Source organism: Talpa occidentalis, unplaced genomic scaffold, assembly GCF_014898055.3.
Source record: "Talpa occidentalis isolate TD23 unplaced genomic scaffold, MPIMG_talOcc4v2.1 talOcc4.3, whole genome shotgun sequence".
Classification (NCBI taxonomy): domain Eukaryota; kingdom Metazoa; phylum Chordata; class Mammalia; order Eulipotyphla; family Talpidae; genus Talpa; species Talpa occidentalis.
In genome coordinates this window covers 3,300,209-3,327,198 of record NW_023603184.1, presented here as the reverse complement: position 1 = coordinate 3,327,198, position 26,990 = coordinate 3,300,209, and the positions used below count along the sequence as shown (strand labels likewise).

Here is a 26,990-nt window from a genome sequence, read left to right as displayed (position 1 = left end):
GTCTCCTCATTCCCTTCCCCTCAGCCCTTAAGTTTCAGTCCTTTCGTTTTCGCCAAGGCTGTCTCATCCTTTCAGGAACCCCTGACACGACATTTTGCCGAGGCTGGTCCCCGGCAGGGGCATAATAAACATTAATTTAGGAGATTTATTATGAATTATATCTTGAAGTGAAAGTCTTATTTAATTTTTAGCAAGAACCTTTGGTTCTTGGCAAATGTAGAAAACACCTATGCATGATTTACCTAAATATGATTTCACGTTTATTGAGTAATGTAGTCAAGTTATAAAATATAACAGATTCAAGGAATAATTGTCAAAACATTTCTTGTATGGTTTTACTAAATCTTAGTGTGGCCACACACTCAAACTCAGTTGTATTAATCATGATACTTATTTTCATTTGTTGCCTTCACTACCTTTATTTCCTTCCATTTTACGTCTTAAGAATTTCCAGTGGTTATACTTCTAAATTTAGTTTCTGTTATTAAAATGTATGTTATTAAAATGTTGTTAAAATGTTATTAAAATGTATTTTTTAAAGTTATACTGCATAGTTAAAAGTAAAAATCTTCCAGTTATTCATAATTTTTCATAGTTTTCAATATATCTTCTTAAGACACAAACAGATGTTGAGACTAAAATGATGGATAAATCATATAAGCACATTTATCTTAAAATAGAATACCTTTTCAGTTTCACCCAGATGTTTAACACAAGGGATTTAGGATATGACCTCAGGAAGCTCCAAGTCAGAGACAATAAATTTACAGTAGTGTTCTTGGAATCAATATTCTTGAATGACTCATTCCACCTGCTTTCAGTAAAAAAATTAAAATATAAAGGGAATTAATATTTACTCATCTATATCAATCAGTGGAAAAATTCTATTAAGTACCTCATCACGTATCCTCCAAATAATAGCATAGTTAAAAGTGTAAGATAAATGGTAAAATTACAAAATACATTTACAACATATACACTATACAAAAGGATAATTTACTCAAAGATAAATGACTTCAGCCATTTAAAAAAAATGCAACAGAATATATAATGGGAAAAAGTATTACAAATGAGGGCTTTCTTATTAAAAATAAGCATATGAAAATATGCTAAATCTCATTCACAGTGAAACACACTCCATTGTAAATTTCAGTTAGGTATCTTTTCCACCTATCAGGTAAGTAAAGCAGTATTTCAATAAGTGTGTGCTTTAAAAAATAGTGCTAAAAATGATGTAGGAAGCAATTTTGGTAGGACTTTACATGGGTATATTCTCTTATAGAGTTTTTTTCAACATGGATAAGATAAATGTAGGTAGAAATATGTCCAGTAATTCCACTTGTTATGGATAACATCACTCATGGACATAAAACAATCATTGTGGTCATTTCCATGGTAGTAAAAGCTAGGTAGCCAATTCAATGTCATAATAATGGAGTTGAATGAATCAGGGATATTTCTTTTTGTGATTATTTTTAAGAAAGAATCAGATGTATGTGCAATGTTCTAAAATTTATTTTACAGTGAAAGTTCAGAATTAAATGTTTTGGATAGCAATATATAATTGATATCAAAATAATACATATCAAACACATGTAAACTCATGTAAATTAATCCCATATAGGACAGTATCAAAATATCTTAATATTTATGGTCTGTAGGTGGAGAAATTACATTCTTGGTGTGAGTGTTAGGTAATGTAATGTAATGTAATGTAATGTAATGTAATGACCTACATTAAAAATAATTCCCTGTTAGTATTTGAAATATATCATAATCATTCTGCATTGAAATAAAATTTGATGACTACATCTTTCCATTTTAATACATATTTACATTTATTATATATTTTTAAAATATATCTTTGTGTTACTAGCGGGATATTGCTTATTATTGAAACTGCCATATTACTGAACCATAAAAACTTACTTTTCATTAATCTTAATGGGCAACATTATGGCTTAGGAGTTTGAGTAAGATGAATCCTCAGTAAATTCAGTGCTCTTTACCAGATCTTGTAACACCACAGAACCATTGACTGTATGTTCACCATTAAATACAGACTTAAATGTTTTCCCACTGTGTTCTTTATCCAAACTCTTAGCTTACAGAAATGGCTGTTCTTTCAAATAATCAAATATTTTTAAAAGTTTTTTTCTCCCTCCCTCCTTCCCGCCCTCCCTCCCTCCTCCCTTCCTTCCTTACATTTATAATCCATCTTTTGATTGTCTATCTGTCTATCTATCTATGTATCTGTTAGACTAATAGATATAGGAGTGACATATATTTGCACAAAACAATGCAATGAAAGAAATTTTTATTTGTCTACTACTGAATTGACTCATCTAGAACAAAGAAGGTATTGAATAATAAATATTGGTTGAGAGAATTAAAGAATCAGAGAATTCCCTATAAATATAATCCCATAGTGTTTTGGCTTTATTCTATATTCAGTTAACATTGAGAAGAGAAGCCTGCATCCTACAAGACCTGCAGGAAAATCATCATCTCAGTGAAGAGACAGAAACACTCAAATTGATAGTATTTCAATGTTATCTTTTATATCTCTACCTACCAATAGCCCTTACCTAGTGATGGTCATTTTTATCAGGAGCTTCTGCACATGTCTTTTATTTCCATCTTCTCAGTTCAGATTATAAAAGACTTTCAGAAAAAGTGTGTAAACTGTCCATTCTTTCACAAGCTCCTTTTTACATATTATCTGAGCACTGGGGCATTGATCAAATTCATTTTCTCCAGGTATGAGATTCAACTATTTAAATAGCCTATATGAATCTTACCAGTTTTTGTAAGAATGTTTGCAGAGTTGCAGATGTTCAGTTGATCTCTTTTCTTCACAAGTTTATTTAGTTACCCTTTAGTCAAATGAGAATTTTAAAAGTGCTTCCAATATTCTGTCTAAATATCTAGACCACAGTTCCTTTGATCTCAAATCAAAGCTTAGGGTTTCATCTGCATGGCTGCAGTCAGGCTAACACGGTTCCAGTGAGATTCCTCGCTCTCTGAAATCCACTCTCACACAGGATTTTGACTGGGAAATGCTTCTTTTTTGCCTTTCCTGAGGAGTATTTAACCATGTATGATGTAAAATAAGAAGTCTGGGGAAGGTCATTCCCCAAAGTGTCTCAACCTTTCCAATTAAGAAACATGAGACAGCACCACACTATGAAGCAATCTGCAGACTCTGCAGCATGAGTTTGATCCCTGGCCAGCCAGGGAGCAACCCACATGGCACAGCAGACCTCTCCTTACTCGCCCACTGCTCTCCTCAGCAGTGAATTTCCATTGATCTGCCTGTTCTTTTCCTCACTCTGTCTCTGGTGAATCCTCTCACCCCTACATCTCTGGCCTGTACCCCAGCTCTTGTATGCATAAATAAATAAATCTTTAAAAAAAGAAACATGAGACAGATGTGATAAAAATCTCAGTCTTCAATTTGTCTTATTACATCATGAAAAAGAGATTTGCCAGCTCCTCCAATTAAAGATATTCCTACTGATAATAAATGACATCTTTTGAGCAAAATTTAAAAAATGATTATATAGTATCAAGGTCTTGGTTTCAAATACCATTCTCCAACAATATGAATCAGGGAATACAGAAAAAATAGCTGATTTTAAGTCTGGATCAGGGAATTTTCAACATACACTGGAAAATTTTGCAGTGCTAGAAAGTCAGGAATTGCTCACACACACATACACACACACACACTTCACAGTAATGAAGGTATGCCAAAGGAACTCAAGAGCAGAATGAATGAACCCCAATATCCAAAGCTCAAAAAAGAAGTCATAACAAGATAAATGACAGATAATTGAAATATAATCCAATGTAATAAAACTATATATCCATAAATTATAGTGATAAAAGTTATTTAAAATTACTTCATATACAGGGAAGATTAGATAAAACAAGCTTATGGCTTCCAGTGATTCATGTGGATACTTCTCCCTCAAATCTCTGTAACTTGAGTATGTGCTGAAAATGTTTCTGGAGGCCACTGTATGGCATGGAGAAAAGAGTAAATTTCCATAGGACAATTGTGAAAAATACCTTAGCTAGCTTAAAAAGTAATAAATCAAGTAGTATTAAATCAAATTACACTATGTACAAAGTGTTATGATGTGATGAATTAGGCACCACCCCTCTGTGGTCTTACTTATGTGGTTCACAACAATAAGAGTAATCTAATCTTGAGTAAAATATTAGGAAATATAATTAAGGGCTTTTTCACAAATTGCTGACTAATACTCGTCCCTCAAAAATCTTAAGATCATCAAAAACAAGGTAAACAGGGCCTTTCTGGTGTGCAAAGTTGTTAAGTCTCAGCACTATGAAGCTATAGGCAGTCACTACATCAGGAAATCAATCCCTGGCCAGGGAGCTGGCCCAAATGCTGCAGCAGAACTCTCCTGTCTAGCCCTCTGCTCTCTTCAGTAGTGTATCTCAGTAGATCTGCCTGTTCTGCTCCCCACTCTGTCTCTGGTAGATCCTCTCACTCTCCACTCCCCCACATCTCTGGCCTGCACCCCAACTCTTGTATGCATAAATAAATACAATAAATCTTTAAAAAATAAGAAAACAAGGTAAACCTTTTAAACTGTCACTTTTAAACTGTCTTGGATGTTTAAGAACACTTGAAAACTCAATGGAGAAAACAATGCCTTAGTAGAGATTAAGGAATCTGGTTCAAGTATGAATTTTAGCTAAACAGTGAAATAGCATAGAACAATTAGTTCTTGCACTTATATAGTACTAACATAGGATGACAATAGGGAAACTGAGTGTAAGATATATAAAAGTGGAAATGCTGCATGCATGCACCATCAGGCAGATTAATTTTTAAAATTTGAGACCCTTCCACACTGTTTTTCGTAGAGGATGCACAAATAAACATCCGCACCAAAAGTGTCCTAGAGTTCCTTTTTCTCCACACCTTGGCCATCGTTTACCCTTTCTGACCTTTTCCATGTGAGCTTTTCTCATGGATATTGGTTAGTGTCACATTGTGGTTTTGATTTGCGTTTCTCTTATTATAAGTGATGATGACTATTTTTTCATATGCCTGTTGGTCATCTGTGTGCTTTTTTGGTGATATATTTATCTAGATTATCTAAACTTTCTGCTCATTTTGTGATTAGGTTATTATTTTTTATGTTGAGCTATATGAGTTATTGTAGATATTGGATTTTAACTCCTTGTCAGATATTTGAGGTGCAAATATTTTATTCTACTCAGTAGACTGTCTTTTCATTTTAATGATATGTGTTTTTGCTGTTCAAAAGATTTTTAGAGTGATATAATCCCATTTGTTTATGTTTGCTTATTTCCCCTTGTCATTGGAGAGAAGGCTTCAAAGATTTCCCTGAAACCTATGTCATGAAGTGTTTTGCCTATGTCTATTTTTATATTTTATGGCTTCAAGTCTAACATCCAAAGTTCAATCCATTCTGCATAGTTTTTTTTTTAATGTGTGGTGTGAAATAGTGGTTTACTTTCATTTGCTCATGTGGCTGTTCAGTTTTCCCAGCACCTTTTGTTGAATTGATTTTCATTTTTCCATCATATGTTATTGATTTTATTTCATTAATTAACTGTCTATATAAAAGTGATGATATTCTGGGCTCTCAGTTCTATTCCATTGATCTATGTTTTTTTTTTTTTTATTATCCTTATACTATATGTGCTGATTACTATAGCCCTGTAATATAGTTTGAAACTGGTGGGTATGAAATATCTATTCTTCTTTTTGTCAGGATTGCTTTCACTATTTGGGTTCCATATATATTTAAATAATGGTTACTTTAATTCTTGAGGAATGTCATTGACACTTTGATAGGGATTGCACTGAATCTGTCATTACTTGTGGTAACATGTTTTTTTTAGTAATGTTAGTTATTCCATATGTCATTTGAAGTCATAGGGTAATTTCTCTCTTTGGACTAAGATCTCTAAACAAACATAACATAAATTCATGAGAATAGGTAACAAAAATGTTTTAATGAGTCATTGAGGGTATTGAGTGGTGCTATTTCCATTTCTACCCTCTTATTCACCACAAGGGAATCCTAACAGTGGGAGAAGCAACAAAATCAAATGGATATTGATTAGAGCATCTATCATTTTCTAGACATCTGAAGACTTTTTCCATAGGCTTGCGAGTTATTGCCACTTAGCTGGTATCAAATCTCATTAGTCAAAAAGACCATTCCAATACGTGGGCAGACTCACTGCTTCTGGAAGCAGTAAGCACTTCTTTTGATATACCATGAGTCCCTTGATGAGAAAAAAAATGCTGAGTGCGAATAGTATGATGGTGGGGAAGGCATTCTATAAATGCATGGCTGGCAGTTTGGGCTGAAACATTGTATTCAAGGAAGGCAAATTTTATCCAGAGTAAGTGTCTGTGAAATGAAGAACATGATATTGACCCTTCCATGTTGGAGAAGTCTAATGTAATAAAGCTGCAACTAGGCTGAAATTCCCAAGGAATGGTGCTAACTGGGGTCCATAAAGTTGCTTTCTGATGCTGACATATAGTACGTAGAGTGTACACTGTAGTGATAGTTATAAAAACCTTGATTATATGAGGCCCTGCTTTTTGAGTTTTTTCTTATACCGATTTCTCATTAATTGCAGGTGGATCTTGAGATTATGGGCATACAATGCCACAATAGACACTCTGTAATTTTTTCCCAGGTGCAATTCTCAACAGAAGTTTGAAGTTGTGAGCTATTACCAGCCCAGATAAATGGCGGTTGAGCATGGGCACATAGGCCTAAAAAGGCATTATTGGAGCAGAACACATTTTGTCCACCACATTCTCCTTCTCACAGGCACCAGAAGGCATCTAATAGACCTCCATCTTTTAATGTTATAAAAGTAATACCTTTTCAATACTCTCTTGCTTTCAGTCTTTTCCCCATGAAATCATTCCTTAAACTGTAGCTACAGTTATCATTATAAAACTGAAATCTAGCTGCATCATTCACAAGCTAGTGTAAAAGATTTTTTACTGTTTTATCCATTGTACTTAGCTTTGAGTTTTATAGGCCTGGAGAATCTTCCTGATTATCCCTGTTAATGTCTCTCCAGATTGATAGATTACTCTTTAGACTTTTACCAGCTCAATATTTAAGCAAGTTTACTAACCTACTGTTTCAATAAATCATGATTGAAGTAATAGTTGAGTAGTCACAGTCATATTGAATTGATCAGTTTCCCTGCTTCCTCTTTTTCTTTCTTTCTTTTTTTTTTTTAAAGATTTATTTATTTTTTTATACAAAAACCGGGGTACAGGCCAGATGCACGGGAGGGTGAGAGGATTCACTGGAGACAGAGCAGGGAACAGAACAGGCAGACTGATGAAATAGACTGCTGAGGGGAGTAGTGGGTGAGACAGGAGAGGTCTGCTTATCTATGGGCAATTCTCTTGGGCCAGCCGTGGATCAAACCCGCTGCAGAGGCTGCGGACAGCTTCACAGTGCTGCGCTCAACCGCCTGTGCCTCCAGGGAGGACGGTTCCTTCCTCTTTTTCAATTCTTGGTTTTTGTAATATTTTACTTTTCCTCAGAATGTCTCAGTTCTTACTAACGCCTATTCACTCTGTAGATTTCATTTCATTCGTGGGTGCTATTTTTGATGTCTTCTCCTTCGGAAGCCTTTTTTCATCCCCTTTAAGTATTTGTTTAGGTATTTGCTTCATGTCCCTCCAACATGCCTTTATAGGACCCAGAGTTTCCATGTATTGTCATTTATAACAGTGTGTTGTTATTTTCTGCTCCCCTCAAAGGAGCAGAAAGTGTCCGAATGAGCATTCTTTGATTTAATGCATAGCCATTCCCCATAAAACCTGAAAAATGGTTTTCTATATCATGTCAAATCATAACTCTTTTTTAAAATACAAAGATTTGAAGCTAATTTTTGCGTCTTGACTTAATGAATTATGTTTAGCATTGAATTAAGGTGCTTTTTCTATTGCACTTCTCTTATCAAAAAAACTTCTCTTTTAACACAACTGTTTTAATGATCTCCCCATTTTTCAGTTCTTCAATTTGTAAAATAGGGATGATTGCAGTTCTTATTTTTTTTTTTTTAACATCTTTTTTTTTTTAATTAATTAATTAATTAATTTATACAAGCACTGGGTACAGTCAGAAGTCGGGAGGGCAAGAGAATTCACCAGAGCCAGAGGGGGGAGCAGAGCAGGCAGAAGGACCGAGGCACACTGCTGAGGGGAGCAGCCGGTGGCAGGAGAGGTCTGCGCGCCATATGGGACCCTCCCCGGTGGCCGGGGATCGAACCGGCGCTGCAGAGGCTGCCAGCAGCTTCACAACCCAGAGCTCAACCGCTGCGCTACCGGGGAGGCCCACAGTTCTTATTTTTTGTAGTATTAAATTATTACTCTTTAAAAATACTATTCTTTACTATTTCTTATATATTTTATTAGAAGGAAGACTTACGCATCATATATATTGAGTGAATGAGGCAAAATCCACATTCACTTTGTTGTATTTTCCAAGTATATAATGAATAGTCCTAGGCAAGATTTCTTGTACTTGTTCTATTAATGCAGAATCTATATTCATAGAAAGTGAGTAAGGAAAGTAAGAACATTATTTTGGAATGAAGTGGGCAGTCAGGAAATATATTACCCTAGTTAATATCTAGAGATTCAGTTTAACCCTGACTCAATAAGTAACCATGAGGCCCTTGACTCATCTGTGTGTTTCTGAAAAGATTTTGATATGCCATAACTTTCTCATGGCATTTTTCACTTCTGCATTCCTCAGTGTGTAGATGAGTGGGTTGAGAAAGGGTGTTCCAATGGTATAAAATACTGCCACCATTTTGTCCATGGGGAATGTGGTTGGGGGGCGTGTATATATGAATATACAAGGGCCAAAGAATAAAATTACTACAATAATGTGGGATGTGCAGGTGGAGAGGGCTTTCTTCCTGCCTTCTGCACTGTGGTTCTTCAATGAATTCAAGATAACGAAGTATGAGATCATCAGAATCACAAAGCTGCTTGAGCAAATAGCCCCACTATTAGACACCAACAGCAGGTTAATCACATAAGTGTCCATGCATGCAAGTTTCAGCAAGGGCTGCAGATCACAGCAATAATGATCAATTAAATTGGGTCCACAGAATGGCAATCTCAAGGCTAGAATGATCTGAGCTATAGAATGTATAAAAGACCCTATCCAGGCAAAAATAATCAGGATGATGCAGACCTGTCTCCTCATGATGGTTGGGTAACGCAAGGGTTTACAGATGGCCACATAGCGATCAACTGCCATGAGGATGAGAACAAAGATCTCCATACAGCCAAATAAATGTAGTGCAAAGACTTGAGTCATGCACTCATTGTAAGATATGGTCTTTTTAGAAGAGAGAGCATCCACAATGAGCCTTGGGGCTGTGGATGTTGAAAAGCAGGAATCAGCAAGGGACAAATAGAATAAGAAGAAGTACATGGGGCTCCCGAGTGTCCGGCTGCACTTGATGGTCACGATAATCAGCAAATTGCCCACGACTGTTCCAGCATAGAAAATAAAGAAGATAATAAACACCATTTTCTGTCTCACAGGGTCTTGTGTCAATCCTAACAGGATGAACTCAGTAACACTGTTATTTGGCTGCATTGTTTCAGTTGATAACGCAAAAGATCAGGTTAGAAATAGTTAATCTGTAAAGCAATAGTTTGACAAAAATTCTACCATGGGAGGTCAAAATGCTTGATTTTGGAAGTGTTACTTATGAATGGGTGTATCTCTGCATTTTTAAATGAAATGCAAATTACAATAATCAGTGAAACTGTAAACCTGATTACTTATGAAAGCAATCGAATATATAAGGAATGAGATAAAACAATTGAATCATTATGCATAGTAGCATTAATATGGGGCACTTGGTATTGGTAGATAGCATCCTGAGCTATGAATTTCTGTTTCCATCTTCATAAATACCTTTTCAGATAGCTTGTAGAAAAAATAGAGGGAACATATCCACAATTTGCCTAAATATGCTTCAGTATTTCTGAATGCGGTACTCCAGTTGTAACGTTTTTTTGTAAAGTGTATTCTGAACCTTCAAGGGATGATTGTAGAACATTGGTAGGGTCTTCTTAATAAAACCTAGAGGCACACACACCTATGAGAGAGGGGGAAACTGGTTAATTTTACATTATGATATTGTTTTTATGAATTGGCTAATATTATTTGTAACATTATATAAGAATCAGGTGTTTTTGGAAATTGACATGTGTATATGCTACATTAAAGTTACCACTAAAACACAATTTTAACAAGTGAACAGTCAATTGGTTCAATCACTCATGAGATTTGTTTATTATATTGAATAAATAGACTTGATTTACTTTTACTTTATTTATGAAACATATCCAGTTGTTTACAGTTCTAATTTTGGCTTATGTCACTAAATTTTGAGCTTTTTAAGTTGTATTGTCTAAAGTTAAATTTTTCCCATTACTCATTCTTCTAGATCACCTCACTTTCTTCAGAGAAGACATACTTAGAATAAAACAAAGGATAAAGAGAGTAAAAACATTTGCCATAAAATATATTTTTTCCAGTTTTTTATGGGAATTAGAATATGATGTTGATAAGCACCAACTCAGCCAAAATATTTTAGTGAAGTCCTAGAATCTAATTCTTGAGTATCCCATTGCCTGACTTCAGTAAGACAGGATAATAATAGAAATGGATTAATATTTATTCATATATACCAAATAAGAGACAAATTGATTTTTCCTTTTCACAATTGTTTGCTTTATAACAAATAGTGTTGATTTAATGTATGAGACAATCAATCCCACACATTTTGGAATGAGTTCACATGAGCCTAATCTCTTCACTTGATCTTAGCCAAAAAGCCAAGAAGCAATAGAGCCTAATCTCTTAAGGAGTGATTTTTGACATTGATGATATTACAAATGCACATAGACATTGGTCCAACAGTTCCATTTGGTGCAGATAATCTCACTCACAAAGACAATCATTGTGCCCCTTCCCATGGTAACAAGAGATAGGAAACAACTTCAGTGCCCTTCAGAAGGGACCTGAATGAATCAAGGGTGATAATTCATGCAATCAGTCCAAAATTAAGCAGTGACAAATGCAAAGGCTTCTCAGAGATATTGTGAATTGGGAGATCAGAACTGAATGGTAATATCTCACTAACAGGAGATACACAATACACAATATACACACACACACATACAATCTTCAACAAATTAAGTGTATTTAGGGGAGTATACAATAACATAATATTGGTGCAGCAGGTAGGCATCTGCATTTTGGTGTCAGATATGAGAGAATGACCCACCTTACAAAATATATCCTTGGGATTATACTTGAACATGTGCCACAATCATGTTGCATTAAAATAAACTTTTCAGATTATTACCTTAAGAGATGGGAATTTACTATATATAACTTGCTGAGTGTAACTATCTTCTGATACAGTCTGGAGGGACAGCAAGATTCTTAGGGTAGCATTAAGGTCTAGGAGTTTGAGTAGGATAAAGAGCCAGATATTGGGGTAGTTCAGGAACTCAGTGCTCTTCATGATGCCATACCCCCTGCACTGTCATTACCTGAAAGTCCTCTGCAGGGGTATGTTTCCAAATATGCTAAAATTTTTGCTAAAATTTTGCTAAAATTTTTCACAAAAAAGGTGATTTCTAACAATTAAGTATTTATGTTTATATACATGTGTACACTGTACATATTATATGCAATATATAGTATACAACATATATGGCATTTCTATAACTATTACCTACTATGTAAACTTACTTGTTTGTGTATATACATTTATATATATATATATATAATGTACATACAAAATGCACATTGATTTTTGTGTAGTTGATATAGGAATGACATCTATCACAATGGAGAAATATAAGAAAGGTAATTTTTATCTGTTTGCTGCTTTTTTAACATCTAGAAAAAGTACATGTTTAATAAAATATTGTTTGAGTGAATCACAGATTAAAGAATTTCCTATGAACAAAATTCTATAGTATTTGGCACTGTTCTATATTTAGTTAACACTGAGAAGGGAAGCCTGCACCCTACTAAATCAAATTCATCACATCAACAGAGCATTCCATGTAGCACTCAAAACAGATGTTATTTCTATTTGCTCATGTCTCGCGCCTTCGTCTACAAACAGACCTTACCTAGTAGTGGCCAGTAGCAACAGCTGGATATGCCTTTTACTTCATCTTCCCAAGTTTAAATTGTAGAACTTATAGAAAATTCCATGAGGTTCTGTCCTTGCACAAATACCTTTTTAGTTTGAATTAGAAGAGTATTCTGGCTTTGATCAGATTAATTTTCTTTTATTATGAAATCAAGTTGATCACCTTTCGTGTCAAGTTATAAATAGATCAGGATATTCAGTTGACCATTTGTCTTCCAAAGGTCATTTGGACACCCTTGACTCAAATTAGAATTGAAAAAAAAAGTTGAAAACTCTGTCTAAATATCTGGAACCAGGAACTCTTTGCTGTCACATCAAGGCTTGGGTTTCCTCTGCATGCCAGAAGTGAGGCTAAGATGGTCCCAGATTCCTCACACACATTTTGAAATCCACTCACACAAGATTTTGTCTGGGAAATGCTTCTCTTGTGCCTTCCCTGGAGGAGTATTTAAATATGGATGATGCAAAATAAGGAGTCTGGGGAAGGTCATTCCCTGAAGTGTCCCATTTCTTCCAATTAGGAAACATGAGACAGATGAGATAAAAAATCTTAATCTTCAATTTGTCTTATTACATTATGAAAAAGAAAGATTGCCAGTTCCTCTAATTAAAGATATACATACTTATCAAAATTGACATCTTTGGGTAAAATTAAAAAAATAATGGTCATCTAGTATCTAGATTTTTGTTACAAATACCATCTCCAAAAAAAATAAATAAATCAGAGTTTCTAGAAAAATATAGCTGATTCTAAGTTAGGCAGATCAATTTTTAGTATTTGAGACCCCTCCACACTGTTTTGGTAGGGGATGCATGAATAAACATTCCCACCAAAATTGTCCTTGGGTTCCTTTTTCTCCACACCTTGGCCATCATTTGTCCTTCTTGGCCTTTTTCATGTGGGATTTTTTGAAGGATTTGAGTTGGTGTCTCATTGTGATTTTGATTTACATTCCCTGATTATAAGAGATGATGAATATTTTTTCACGTGCCTATTGGAAATCTTTATGTTCTCTTTGATGACCTATTGATCTAGATCTTTGGGTCATTTTGTAATTGGGTTATTAATTTTATGTTGATTTGTATGATGTCCTTGTAGATCTTGGATTTTAACTTCTTATCAGATATATGACATGTAAATATTTTATTCCATTCAGATGGGCACCTTTTCACTTTAATGATAATTTCTTTTACTGTGCAAAATATTTTGCTTGATATAGTCTCATCTGTTTATTCTTGCTCTTTTCCCCTTGCCATTGGAGTCGATGCCCCAAAGATTTTATGAATCCAATGTCATGAAGTGTTTCACCTATGCTTTTTTTGTTAATTCCCATTCTAAAATTTGAGTCCTTAATGTATTTTTTATAAAATTTTTGTGTGTTTTATGAAATTGTGGTCTACTTTCATCTCTTGCTTGTAGCTCTTTAGTTTTCTGAGCACCTTTTTTTGAAGAGATTTTTATTTCTCCATCATGTATTCTTGCTTTTAATTCATAAATTAACTGTCCATATAAGTGTTGGTATATTCTGGGCTCTCAATTCTATTGCATTGATTTGACTTTTTTGTTCTTATACCATATGTTTTGATTATCATAGTTTTATATTACAGTTTGAAACCAGGGGTATGAAATATCCATTCTTTTTTTTTTTTTTTTGGTCAGGGTTGCTTTGGCTCTTTGGGATCCACATAAATTTAAATAATGGTTACTCTATTTCTTAAAGAATGCCATTGAAACTTTGATAGGGATTGCACAGAATGTGTCATTACTTGTGGTAGCATGGTTGTTTTAGTAATGTTAATTATTCCATATGTCATTTGAAATCATAGATAAGGCAATTTCTTTCTTTGAACAAAGATCTCTATACAAGCATAACATAAATTCACGAGAATAGGAAGCAAATGCAGGTTTTAATGGTGATTGAGGATATGCTTGGTTGTGCTACTTCCATTTCTACCCCCTAATTCACCACCAGAAAATCCTAAGATTGGAAGAAGCAACAAAATCAAATGGATATTGATTTACAGGCTCTATCATGTTGAAGACATTTTGCCACAGGCCTGCAAGATACTGTCACTTAGCTGGTACAAAATCTCATTCCCCAAAAAGAGCATTCTAATATGTGGGAAGACTCAGTGCTTTTAAAAGGTAGGTGTGTCATAAGGTAAGGGAATTCCTCAGGCATGGCTCATTGTTGCACTTCATTTGCTATACCATGAGTCCCATGATGAGAAACAGTGCTGTGTGCAATAGTATGATGGTGGGAAACCATTCTACAAATACATGGATGGTAATTTTGGCTGAAATATTGTGTTAGGGTAGGCAAATCCTATCCAGAGTAAGTGTCTGTGAAATGAATAACATATTGACCCTTCCATGTTTGGGAAGTCTAATGTAATAAAGCTGCAACCAGGCTAAAATTCCCAAGGACGGTGGCATTTTGGGAATGCTGAAATATTGTGTAGTTTTTAGGGTTATAATCATAAAAACCTGGTGATATAAGCCCTTGTTATTTGAATTTCCCCCTTATGCCCATTTCTCATTGATTGTAGATGGATCTTGATTTGGTGGGCATATAACCCAAAAACACTTTGTAATTTTTTCTCAGGTCTAATTTTCAACAGAAGGTTTAGGCCATGTGCTGTTACCAGCTCACAGACATGGCAATTGGGCATGGGTCCATGACCCGATAAATGTCATTATTTGAGCAGCACATATTCTGTATCTCACAGAGACCAGCAGGCATCTCACAGTTTGCCCTTTTTAATTCCCCAATCATAATAGCCTTGCCCTGTTCTCCTTCTTTCAGTCTTTTCCCATGAAGTCATTTCCCAAGCATTAGGAACAGCTGTCATTCTAAAACTAAACAGAAATGCTTCATTCACTAGCACAAAAGACTTTTTACCGTTTTCTCTATTGCACTTTATTTGAATTTTATAGACTACGAGAAACTTCCTGATCATCCTTGTTAATATCTCTCCAGTTTCATATCTTGTTATTTAGGCTTTTATGACCACAATGTTCAGCAAGCTTTCCAAAATTCAGTGGTTCGATAAATCATTATTGAATTAATAGGGCCTCCCCTGGTGATGCAGGTGGTTGAGCACCGCACTGTAAAGCTGTCTGCAGCCTCTGCAGCCATGGTTAGTTCCCTGCCTGCTGGCAAGGGTCCCACATAGCGCAGCAGACCTCTCCTGTCGTGCACGCTGCTCCCCTAAGCAGTGTATTTTGTGGTCTGCCTGTTCTGTTCCCCGCTCTGGCTTGGTGAATCCTCTCACCCTCCTGCGAATCTTGCCTGTACCCTGACTCTTGTAGAAATAAATAAATAAATCTTTTTAAAAAATCATTATTGAGTTAATAGATGAGTATTCACAGTCATATTGATCAAATTTCTGCTTCCACTTTTTCACCTCTTGGTTTTTGTAATATATTACCTTTCCTCAGAATGTCCGTGTTCTGACTTACACTCATTCACTCTGTTGGCATCTTTTCATCCTTTTATGGCATTTTTGATGCCTTTTACTTAGGAAGCCTCTTTTCACCCTTCAAATCTCTATGCATGTCCCTCAAACATGTCTTTATATGACCCGGAAGTTAAATAATCTTATCATTTTTAATAGTGGGTTTTCATTTTTCTGGCCCCTACTGGGATTTCTCAAAGATCCTAACAACTCGGAAGGGAGGACCTGGTTTCTTTATTTATCACTGAGGCACAACAATTATCAACATGTCTGATACATTTCTTGGATGCCAACATTTTTGATGATATGTAGTGAAGTACAGAAGACATGAATGAGATATATTTATTGTGAAATTGTCTGTGTTCATATAGGGTGACATATTTTATTTTTTAAAAAGATTTATTTATTTATTTATGAACAGAATAACTGTGGTGTAGGCCAGAGGAGCAGGGGTGAATGGATTCAATGGAGACAGAATGGGGAGAACAGGCAGATTTACTGCAATACACTGCTAAGTGGAATGCGGGTGAGGTAGTAGAAGTCTGCCAAGCCTGCCTGGCCAGGGTTGAACTCATGCCATAGTAGTGATAGCACTGAGATTTACCCCTACACCACCAGGGAGGCCCCAAGTGACATATTTTAATAATTGATTTTATTAATAAAATTTTAGTGAAATGTAAACTTACAGAGAAATGAGACATATATGGTTCAAATTCACAAGTTGATAAAAACTTGCTGAGAGCAAAGACTATCATAGTTACTCTATGATCATTAAGTGAGAATCTGTACTTCAAAATTTTTTCCTTCTTAGTTTAAGCAAGAATTCAAACAACATATTTTTTTTCCTATGAGATGTACTAATACTATTCTTTAAAGTTTGAATCAGTTAAGGATAGAAAAATTCCCTTATTTCTATACCATTTATATGCTGCACACTTTATTGAATTTATTCATCTTCCTTTACACTTCAATACATGCATTCACTTTTTATCATCCACTAGATATTTTTCTGCCTTGTAAAAACTAGTGTCAGCTTATTGGCAAATATTCTATGAATTTTGGCTTTTAAATTTACAAATTGAAAGTTCTGCCTGACAATGTAATATATGTTTTTATTTGAGTCATCACACTTATTAATGAGTTAGCAACCTAATTAATCACATAATTAACTCATAATTAATCACACTTATTAATGAGTTAGCAACCTAACTCAAGGTAGAGATATGTGTAATATGAAATGGTTCTAAAGCCTACAAGGTGATTTGGAAATGTGGTGCAGTCATTGTTATCTATCATTCAAGTGTTCAGTGACCCACTGTTTAAAGCCAGTATACAATGAGATGCCATAATTTTACAGGCACAGTATTGCTATTATGTATAGTATGTAGAAATGAGCAGCTAATATATAAAATTATCAGAATTGAGTTATCACTAATGAAAAAATATATGCAGTCTGCCCAGCAACATCACTGGCTCAATAAATGGCAACTACTAGAGTCAACTTTCCTTTCTATTATCACTGTCTCTATGCACATAGCCAGAGCAGTTAAGCTGGTTATGATCTCTGATACATCTGTTATAATGATCTCTGCATTTTTCAGTTCCTGTATTTTAAAAATAAGGATGGTGGCATTGCTTATTTCTTTGGATTATTAAATAATTACTCTTTAATAGCAATATATATTACTATTTCTTACATGTTTTATTAGAAGGAAGATTGAGAATAATTCTCATGAGGGAATGAGGCAAAACCACATTCAATTTGTTAGATTTTTCCAACTATATAGTGAGTGGTCCTGGGCAAAATTTTGTGCACTTGTTCCATTAATGCAAAATCTAGATTCATACCAGCTAATTTTATCTTAACACCAATAGTTATATTTTGCTATTTTGGACTATTAGTTAAATCAATGTCTCAGAACAAAATAAGAAAAATAGAAGCATTAGATTAGAATGCTAGGAGCAATCAGGAAATATATTATCCTAATTGATATCTAGAAAGTCAGTTTAACCATGACTCAGTAAGTAATAACCAAGGCCCTTAACTCATTTGTGTCTTTCTGAAGAGATTTTGATATGCCATAACTTTCTCATGGCATTTTTCACTTCTGCATTCCTCAGTGTGTAGATGAGTGGGTTGAGAAAGGGTGTTCCAATAGTATAAAATACTGTCACCATCTTGTCCATGGGGAATGTGGTTGGAGGGCGTGTATATATGAATATACAAGGGCCAAAGAATATGATCACTACAATGATGTGGGATGTGCAAGTGGAGAGAGCTTTTTTCCTGCCTTCAGCACTGTGGTTTTTCAGTGAATGCAAGATAACAATGTATGAGATCATCAGAATCGTAAAACTGCTTAAGCAAATAACTCCACTGTTAGACACCAGCAGCAAGTTAATCACAAAAGTGTCCATGCATGCAAGTTTCAGCAAGGGCTGCATATCACAACAATAATGATCAATCAAATTGGGTCCACAGAATGACAATCTCAATGCCAGAATGATCTGAGCAAAAGAATGTATAAATGACCCTATCCAGGCAAAAATAATCAGGATGATGCAGACCTGTCTCCTCATGATGGTTGGGTAACGTAAGGGCTTACAGATGGCCACATAGCGATCAACTGCCATGAGGATGAGAACGAAGACTTCCATGCAGCCAAAGAAATGTAGTGCAAAGATTTGGGTCATGCACTCATTGTAAGATATGGTCTTTTTAGAAGAGAGAGCATCCACAATGAGCCTTGGGGCTGTGGATGTTGAAAAGCAGGAATCAGCAAGGGACAAATAGAATAAGAAGAAGTACATGGGGCTTCTGAGTGTCCGGCTGCACTTGATGGTCACAATAATGAGCAAATTGCCCACGACTGTTCCCGCGTAGAAAATGAAGAAGACAACAAACACCATTTTCTGCCTCACAGGGTCTTGTGTCAATCCTAACAGGATGAACTCAGTGACACTGTTATTTGACTGCATTGTTTCAGTTGATAACCTGAAAGAGCTGGTTGGTAACAGTTAATCTGTAAAGAAATAATTTGAAAAGAATTCTAGTATTAGAGGTAAAAAGCTTGATTTTGAAAGCATTACTTATGAATATGTCTTTTTAAAAAATAAACCAGAACTTGCAATATTTAATGGATCTGTATCCCTGATAACTTTAGAAAACAATTAAATATATAAGTATTGAGAAAAATAAATGAATTTTAGGCATAAGAATATTGGCTAAGGGCACTTGGTATGGGTAGATAACATCCTGAGCTGTGAATTTCTTTTTTGGGTTTCATAAATTTGGATAGCTTGCAGCAAAAATAGAGAAAACTTATTCATAGTTTACCTAAATATGTTTCCACATTTTTGAATCTGAACTCTGATTATAACTTGTCTTCTAGCAAATATTCTGAACTTCAAGGGATAATTGTAGAACATTGGTAGTGTCTTCTTAATAAACCTAAATGCACACACAGCTATGAGAGAGAGGAAGGAAAAGCATACTTCATTTTACTTTATAATTCTGTCTTTTTAAATTGAACCAATATTAATTTACCATATTATATATGAAAGAGGGACTATGAGTTGAGAATTGACACATATAGGAACTATATCACGGTTATCCCTAAAACAAAATTTTAGCAATGAGCCTCCAGTCAGTTGGTTCATTCATTCTGGAGACTTAATTTATCTTTTACTTTGACTTGGTTTCCTTTTTGTTTATCTATGAAACATTTGCAGTTGTTTAGAATTCTAAATTCAACTTCCATCACTAATTTTTGTGTTTTTAAAATTATATTGTGTTGTCCAAATTAATTCTTTCCCTTACTCATTTTTCTAGATCAACATACCAGAGAAGAGATACTGACACTAAAATGATGGAGAAACAGAGTGAGAACACTTGCTAAGAATATAATATTCTTCCACATTTATATAGGATTTAGAAAATGACCTGAAGAAACTCCAACTGACAGCCAAAACACTTCAATGAATTCCTTAGATCTAATTCTTGAATGTCCCACCCCCTGATTTAAGTAAGGGAAGATTAATATGGAGAGGAATTAATGTCTATTCATATGTATATATATATATAAGACAAATTGATTTTGTTACTCATGACAAATATTCTCCAGATTATAGATCTTTAAGTAAAACCATAATGACAAATTGGTATTATAAATAGTTGTATGCTAGTCAAAGCCATATTTCCTTAAAAGTGAATGGATTTTAGACACCAATCTTTAAAAATGCAGCTCAAATGCATAATAGGCTAAAACAAAAGAACCTGATTTCAAAAGAAACCCCTCTTCTCATTAAAAATAATTAAACAAATGAAAAGATGCTCAATTTCATTTACATTCAAAAAGATGGCAATTTTTTTTTTTACCTATCAAGTTAATGAATTGGTCTTTTTGAGAAATGTATTTTAATAAATAATAATGAAATGATGTGGAGGGTTTGAGGTCAAAATAAGGGGTGTGCAATTGTATGGGGAATATAACCAAGATGAAAATGCATATATTGTGCAAAAATGAAAAATGATGTAAGAATTATATAAAAAATAAGAATAAATAAATAAATAAATTAAAAAATGATGTGGAACAATCCCACACATTTTGGAATGAATTCACATGAGCCTAATCTCTTAAAGAGTGATTTTCAACATTGATGATATTACACTGGACATAAACATTAGTCCAGTGATTCCATTTGGTGCAGATAATCTCATTCACAAAGCCAATTTTTGTAGCCCTTTCCATGGTAGCAAAAGATAGGAAAGAACTTCAGTGCCCTTCAGAAGGAAGCTGAATGAATTAGGGGTGGTAATTCATGCAATCAACCCAAACTAAGCAGTGTTACATGCAAAGACTTCTCAGAGATGTTGTAAATTGAAGCTCAGAACTGTATGGTAATATCCCATTAAAAGCAGGCTAATACACAACACACACATTCTCATACAAAATAATTGTGTTTAGGGGAGTGCACAATAGCATAATATTTGTGCAGCAGGTGGGCACCTGCATTTTGGTATCAGATATGAGAGAATGGCCTAACTTATAAAATATTTCCTTGGTTTTATACTTGAACATATGTCACAGTCATGCTGCATTAAAATAAACATTTCAAATTATCACCTTAAGAGATGAATCTGTTACTATATATAATTGACTGATCATGACAATCTTCTGATGTAGCCTGGAGAGACATCAAGATTCTTAGGGCAGTGTTAAGGTCTAGGAGTTTGAGTAGGATGATGAGGCAGGTATTGGGTCAGTTCAGGAACTCAGTGCTCTTCATGATGTCATACCCACTGCGCTGCCATTACCTGTACATCCACAGCAGACATATGTTTTCCAAATATGCACTTTGCCTAATACTCAACAAACAGAAGTGAAAACAAAGTCATAATTTTAACAATTAAGTAATGCATATATATGTACATATATGTGTGCATATGATTAAATGTATTATATATAAGATGTATTATATATAATGTATGATATTACTATATCTATTATTCTAATATGTAAACTTAATTGTATTGTATATAATATATAGTGATCATACAAAATGCACATTTTTATATGGCTGATATAGGAATACGTTAGAATGAAGAAATATAAAAAAGATAATTTTTATCTACTCACTGCAGGATTTAAGCATGTAGAAAGAATATGTGATTAATAAAAAATATTGAATGAATGAAAGAATTAAAGTTTCCTATAGACACAATTCTACAGTATTTGGAACTGTTCTATATTTAGTTAAAATTGAGAAGGGAAGCCTGCATCCTACTATAGCAAACTCATCACCTCCACGGAGCATTCCCTGTAACACTCAAAACACTCAAATATTATTTGTATTTGCTCATCTCTCATACCATTGTCTACCAACAGACCTTACCTAGTAGTGGCTATTTCTACCAGGAACAGCTGGGTATGCCTTTTATTTCATCTTCCAGTTTAAATTGTAGCACTCTAGAAAATTTCTTAAACTTTTTGTCCTTCCAAAAAAATGCCTTTTTTGATATTAGATGAGCACTGTGACATTGATTGGGTTCATTTTCTCTAAGTATGAAATGCAGTTAAGCACTTTTCATAGCAACTCATAAAAAGGCTAGGATGTCAAGCTGATCATTTCTTCCAAATATCATTTAGACACCCTTTACTCAAATGAGAATTTAATAGAGTTTTGAATACTCTGTCTAAATTATCTGTAGCCAGGATCTCTTTGATGTCACATTAAGGCTTAGGCACTCATCTGCATGCCAGCAGTTAGGCTAAGATGGTCCCACTTTCCTCACACACTTTCTGAAATCCACTCCCACACAGGATTTTGACTGGATATACTTCTCAGATAGGACTGTGACTGGGAAATGCTTTTCTTGTGCCTTCCCTGGAGCAGTATTTAAAGATGCATGATGCAAAATAAGGAGTCTGGGGAAGGTCATTCCCTAAAGTGCCCTGTCCCTCCCAATTAAGGAACATGAGACAGATGTGATCAAAGTTAATCTTCAATTTGTCTTATTACATAATGAATAAGAAGGATTGCTAATTCCTCCAATTAAAATGTGCAATATTTTTCTCTACTCAGTAGGGTACCTTTCATTTTAATGATAGTTTCTTTTACTGTGTAAAGATTTTAGATTGATACAGACTCATTTGCTTATTTTTGCTCTTTTCCCCTTGCCATTGGTGTCAATCCCCAAATGCTATCCCGGGAACCAATGTCATGAAGTGTTTTGACTATTCTTTTGGTATTCGTGTGTGTGGTGTGAGATAGAGGTGTACTTTCATCTTTCCTTGTGGCTGTTAAGTTTTTCCAGAATTATTTTTTGAGAAGACTTTCATTTCTTTCTTGCATATTTTGGTTTGTATTGCATAAATTAACTATCCTTATAAGTGTGAGCATATTTCTGAGCTTCAATTCAAGTAATGCCTGATAAAGGGCGTGGTCTGAGTGAGCAGCATGCACATTCTCCATCTCAAGGCACCAGCAGAAGACTCACTGTTCTCCATCCTTTAATATCCTAATCATAATGGCCTTGCATGCCTCTCCTGCTTTCAGACTTTTCCAGTCGAGTCAGTTCTTATACTGTTGCTACAGTCATCATTCTAAAACCCAGTCACATTGCTTCACTCACTAGCAAAAAAAAAAAAAAAAAGTTTTTTATTTTCATCCCCAAACATTCAGCATTGAGTTCTTTTAAAATATTTATTTTATTTGTGCATACAAGATCTGGGGTACAGGCCAGAGGTGCAGGGTGGGTGGGTGAGAGGATTCACCAGAGACAGAGTGGGAAACAGACTAGGCAGATTGACCGAAGTACACTGCTGAGGAGAACAGCGGGCGAGTCAGAAGAGGTCTGCTGTGCCATATGGGTTGCTCCTTGGCTGGCCGGGGATTTGAACTTGTGCTGTAGAGGCAGCGACAGCTTCATAGGTGGCATCTTAATCCCTTGCACCACCAGGGAGGCCCTCAAAATTGAGTAATTGAGTTTTAATAGGACTAGGAAAGCCTTTCTGATCATCCCTGTTAATGTCTCTCCAGTTTCATATCTTGTTATTTAGGCTTTTACTAATTCATTGTTAAGCAAGCTTTCTAACACTCGGTGGTGGTTCAACAAATCACTATTGATTTAGTAGAATAGTTGTCATAACCATATTGAATTGATCAGATTTCCTGCATCCTCTTTTTCAACTCTTGGTTTTTGAAATGTTTTACCATCCTGAGAATGCAGCTGGTCCAACTGATGCTTATTCCCTCTGCTGATTTCTTTTAATCCTTTTGGTGGCATTTTTGATGTCTTTACCTTGGAAGTCTTTTTTCACCCTGCAAGTCTTTGCTCTTGTCCCTCAAATATACTTTTATAGGATCCAGATGTTATCATTTTAAACAGAGGGTTTTCATAATCTGCCCCCTCCTGGGATTTCTCAGTAGATCCTACCTGCTGGTTTCTTTATCACGGAGGCAACAATTATCAACACGTCTGATACATTTCTTGGATGCCAAAATTTTGGATGCTACATCAAGAAGTACAGAAGGAATGAATGAGGTGTATTTATTGTGAAACTTTGTATGTAGATGGAGTGATATATTTTAATAAGTGTTTTTTTATAATAAATTTTATTTTTATATTCCCCATACAATTTCAACCCCCCCAATAAGTGTTTTTATTAAAGAAATTTTAGCAAACAGTAAGCTAACAGAGATGGTAAGCTAACAAGATGATAAAAACTTGCTGAGAGCATAGACTATCACAGTTACTCTATGTCATTAACTGAGAATTTACTTCAAATATTTTTTAATTCTTGATTTAAGGATAAATTCAAACAAAATATATTTTATCTATGAATTGTAGTTACTATTCTTCAAATTTTGAATTGTTAAAGGATAGAAATAAATTCCCTTATTTTTATACCATTTATGTGCTCTACTCTTTATTGAATTTATTCATCTTCCTTTACACTTCAGTTCATACTTTCACTATTTATCATCAACTAGATATTATTCTGCCTTGTAAAAACAACTGGTCAACTATCAGGCAATAATTTTATGCCTTTTGGAGGTTTAATTACAAGCTAAATCTTTTGCCTGACAATGTAATATATGTTTTTTTTTTTTTTAATTTGAGTCATCATACTTACCAATGGGTTAGAAGCCTAAGCTGGAGACATGTGCAATGTGAAAAGTTTCTAAAGCCTAAAGGAGATTTGGAAATGTGGTGCAATTATTTTTATTTATCATGCAGGTGCTCAATGACCTGTTGTTTAAAGCCAGTATGCAATGAGATGCCATGATTTTACAGGCACAGTATTGTTATTATTTATGATATGTAGAATTGAGCAGATAATATATAGAATTATCAGAATTGAGTTATTTCTAACGAACAAATATATACACAGTCTGCCCTATAATATCATTGGCTCAATAAATGACAACTACTAGAGTTGACTTTTCTTTCTATTATAACTCTCTCTATGCACATAGTGGTTAAGCACAAAGCCTTAGCAGTTAAATTGGTAATGATCTCTGAATATAACTGTTATAATGATCTCTCCATTTTGTCAGTTCCTCCACTTTCAAAATAGAGATATTGCAGTACTTATTTCTTTGGATTATAGATGATTACTCTTTAATAACAATGTATTTTACTATTTCTTATATATCTTATTAGAAGGAAGACATGAAGCATACACACAAGGGAAAGGGGCAAAACAAACATTCAATTTGTTAGATATTCCAACTATACAATAGTGGGCCTGGCCAAGGTTTTGCCATTTCTTGCACTTGTTTCTGTTCCATTCATGCTGAGTCTAAATTTGTAGCATCTACTTTTTGTCTTTATCCCACTATTTTTTGCAAAAATCCTTCAAAATGTCCTTTCAACTATTAAATTTGTTGAATCATTTGCCACAGAAGAATGTAAGGAAGATAGGTACATTAGATAACATTGCATTGGGCAGTCAGGAAATACACTCTCATATTTGATATCTTAGTGATTCTGTGGAACCACGACTCAGTAAGTAATCATCAAGGTCCTCATTTCATGTTTGATTTTCTGATATCATTTTGATATGCCATAACTTTCCCATGGCATTTTTCATTTCTGCATTCCTCAGAGTGTAGATGAGTGGGTTGAGAAAGGGTGTTCCAATAGTATAAAATACTGTCACCATCTTGTCCATGGGGAATGTGGTTGGGGGGCGTGTATATATGAATATACAAGGACCAAAGGATAAGATTACTACAGTGATGTGGGAAGTACAGGTGGAGAGAGCTTTTTTCCTGCCTTCGGCGCTGTGGTTTTTCAGTGAATACAAGATAACAATGTATGAGATCATCAGAATCACAAAACTGCATGTGCAAATAGCCCCACTATTAGACACCAATAGCAGGTTAATCACATAAGTGTCCATGCATGCAAGTTTCAGCAAGGGCTGCAGATCACAACAATAATGATCAATCAAATTGGGTCCACAGAATGACAATCTCAATGCCAGAATGATCTGAGCTATAGAATGTATAAAAGACCCTATCCAGGAAAAACTAACCAGGATGATGCAGACTTGTCTCCTCATGATGGTTGGGTAACGCAAGGGCTTACAGATGGCCACATAGCGATCAGCTGCCATGAGGATGAGAACAAAGATCTCCATGGCACCAAATAAATGTATTGCAAAGACTTGAGTCAGACACTCATTGTATTGTATGCTCTTTTTTGTTGAAAAAGCATCCACAATGAGCCTTGGGGCTGTGGATGTTGAAAAGCAGGAATCAGCAAGGGATAAATAGAGTAAGAAGAAGTACATGGGGCTCCCGAGTGTCCGACTGAACTTGATGGTCGCAATAATCAACAAATTCCTAACCACAGTTCCCAGATAGAAAATGAAGATGACAGCAATTACCATTTTCTGTCTCTTAGGATCTTGAGTCAATCCTAACAGTATGAACTCAGTGACATTATTTGGCTGCATTGTTTCTTGCGATGCAGAGAAATAGTCATTCTGTAAAGGAAAAGCTTAAAGAAATAAAAACTACATTTGGTGGTCAAGTATATATAGCTGATTATGTAAATGATACTAACAATGGGCAAATTATGTTTTCTTAAAAAAATGAAATCAAAATATTTGCACTGTCCACATATCTGATCTTATGAAAACAGCAAATTAAATGAACAATTGAATGACTGTCAGGCATAATAAACTTTAATTTAGGAAATTTATTATGAATTGTTTCCTAAATAGAAGTCATTTGTAGTTTTAGCAAGAACCTTTTGTGGCAAATGCAAGGAAAACCTATGCATGATTTACCTAAATGTGATTCCACATTTTTTGACTAATGTAGTCCAGGTGTAAAATATTTTATAGTAAATATACCAGTATTCAAGGAATAAGTGTGGAAAGATTTGTGGTATGTTTTTAATAAATCTAAATGTACCCACAAAACTCAAATTCACAGAGAGAGATTAAGAGAGAGAGAGAGAGAGAGAGAGAGAGAGAGAGAGAGAGAGAGAGAAAGAGAGAATAAACAATGGACAGTCAGTTGGCCCAACTGTGCCTATCATGATATTTATTTTCATCTGTTGCCTTCACTATCTTTATTTCCTTTCATCTTATCTCTTAAGCATTTCCAGTAGTTATACTTCTAAATTTAGTTTCAATCATTAAAATACATGTTTTTAAAAATTATACTGAATAGCTAAAATCTACCAGTTATTCATTATTTTTCATAGTTTTCAATATATTTTCTTAAGACAGAAATAGATATTGAGACTAAAG

The 26,990-nt window shown here is 34.7% G+C and overlaps 3 protein-coding genes across 3 annotated transcripts; all 3 read right to left on the bottom strand.

Annotated features, from left to right (window-relative positions):
• Positions 1 to 8,707: 8,707 nt before the first annotated feature.
• Positions 8,708 to 9,719, bottom strand: LOC119254470 (olfactory receptor 4C11). The gene has a single exon (XM_037521571.2). It carries the CDS (start codon positions 9,669 to 9,671, stop codon positions 8,739 to 8,741), a length of 933 nt encoding a protein of 310 aa, XP_037377468.1. The 5' UTR covers positions 9,672 to 9,719; the 3' UTR covers positions 8,708 to 8,738.
• An 8,044-nt stretch (positions 9,720 to 17,763) lies between these two features.
• Positions 17,764 to 18,696, bottom strand: LOC119254469 (olfactory receptor 4C11-like). Its single transcript, XM_037521570.1, has one exon. It carries the CDS (start codon positions 18,694 to 18,696, stop codon positions 17,764 to 17,766), a length of 933 nt encoding a protein of 310 aa, XP_037377467.1.
• Positions 18,697 to 25,256: 6,560 nt separating this feature from the next.
• Positions 25,257 to 26,186, bottom strand: LOC119254289 (olfactory receptor 4C11-like). The gene has a single exon (XM_037521406.1). The coding sequence runs from the start codon at positions 26,184 to 26,186 to the stop codon at positions 25,257 to 25,259; it is 930 nt and encodes a 309-aa protein (XP_037377303.1).
• Between the last annotated feature and the right edge of the window lie 804 nt (positions 26,187 to 26,990).

Excerpts from the sequence above, each read along its gene's own strand:
- LOC119254470 (XM_037521571.2), bottom strand. The coding sequence starts at position 9,671 with ATGCAGCCAAATAACAGTGTTACTGAGTTCATCCTGTTAGGATTGACA.
- LOC119254289 (XM_037521406.1), bottom strand. The coding sequence starts at position 26,186 with ATGCAGCCAAATAATGTCACTGAGTTCATACTGTTAGGATTGACTCAA.
- LOC119254469 (XM_037521570.1), bottom strand. The coding sequence starts at position 18,696 with ATGCAGTCAAATAACAGTGTCACTGAGTTCATCCTGTTAGGATTGACA.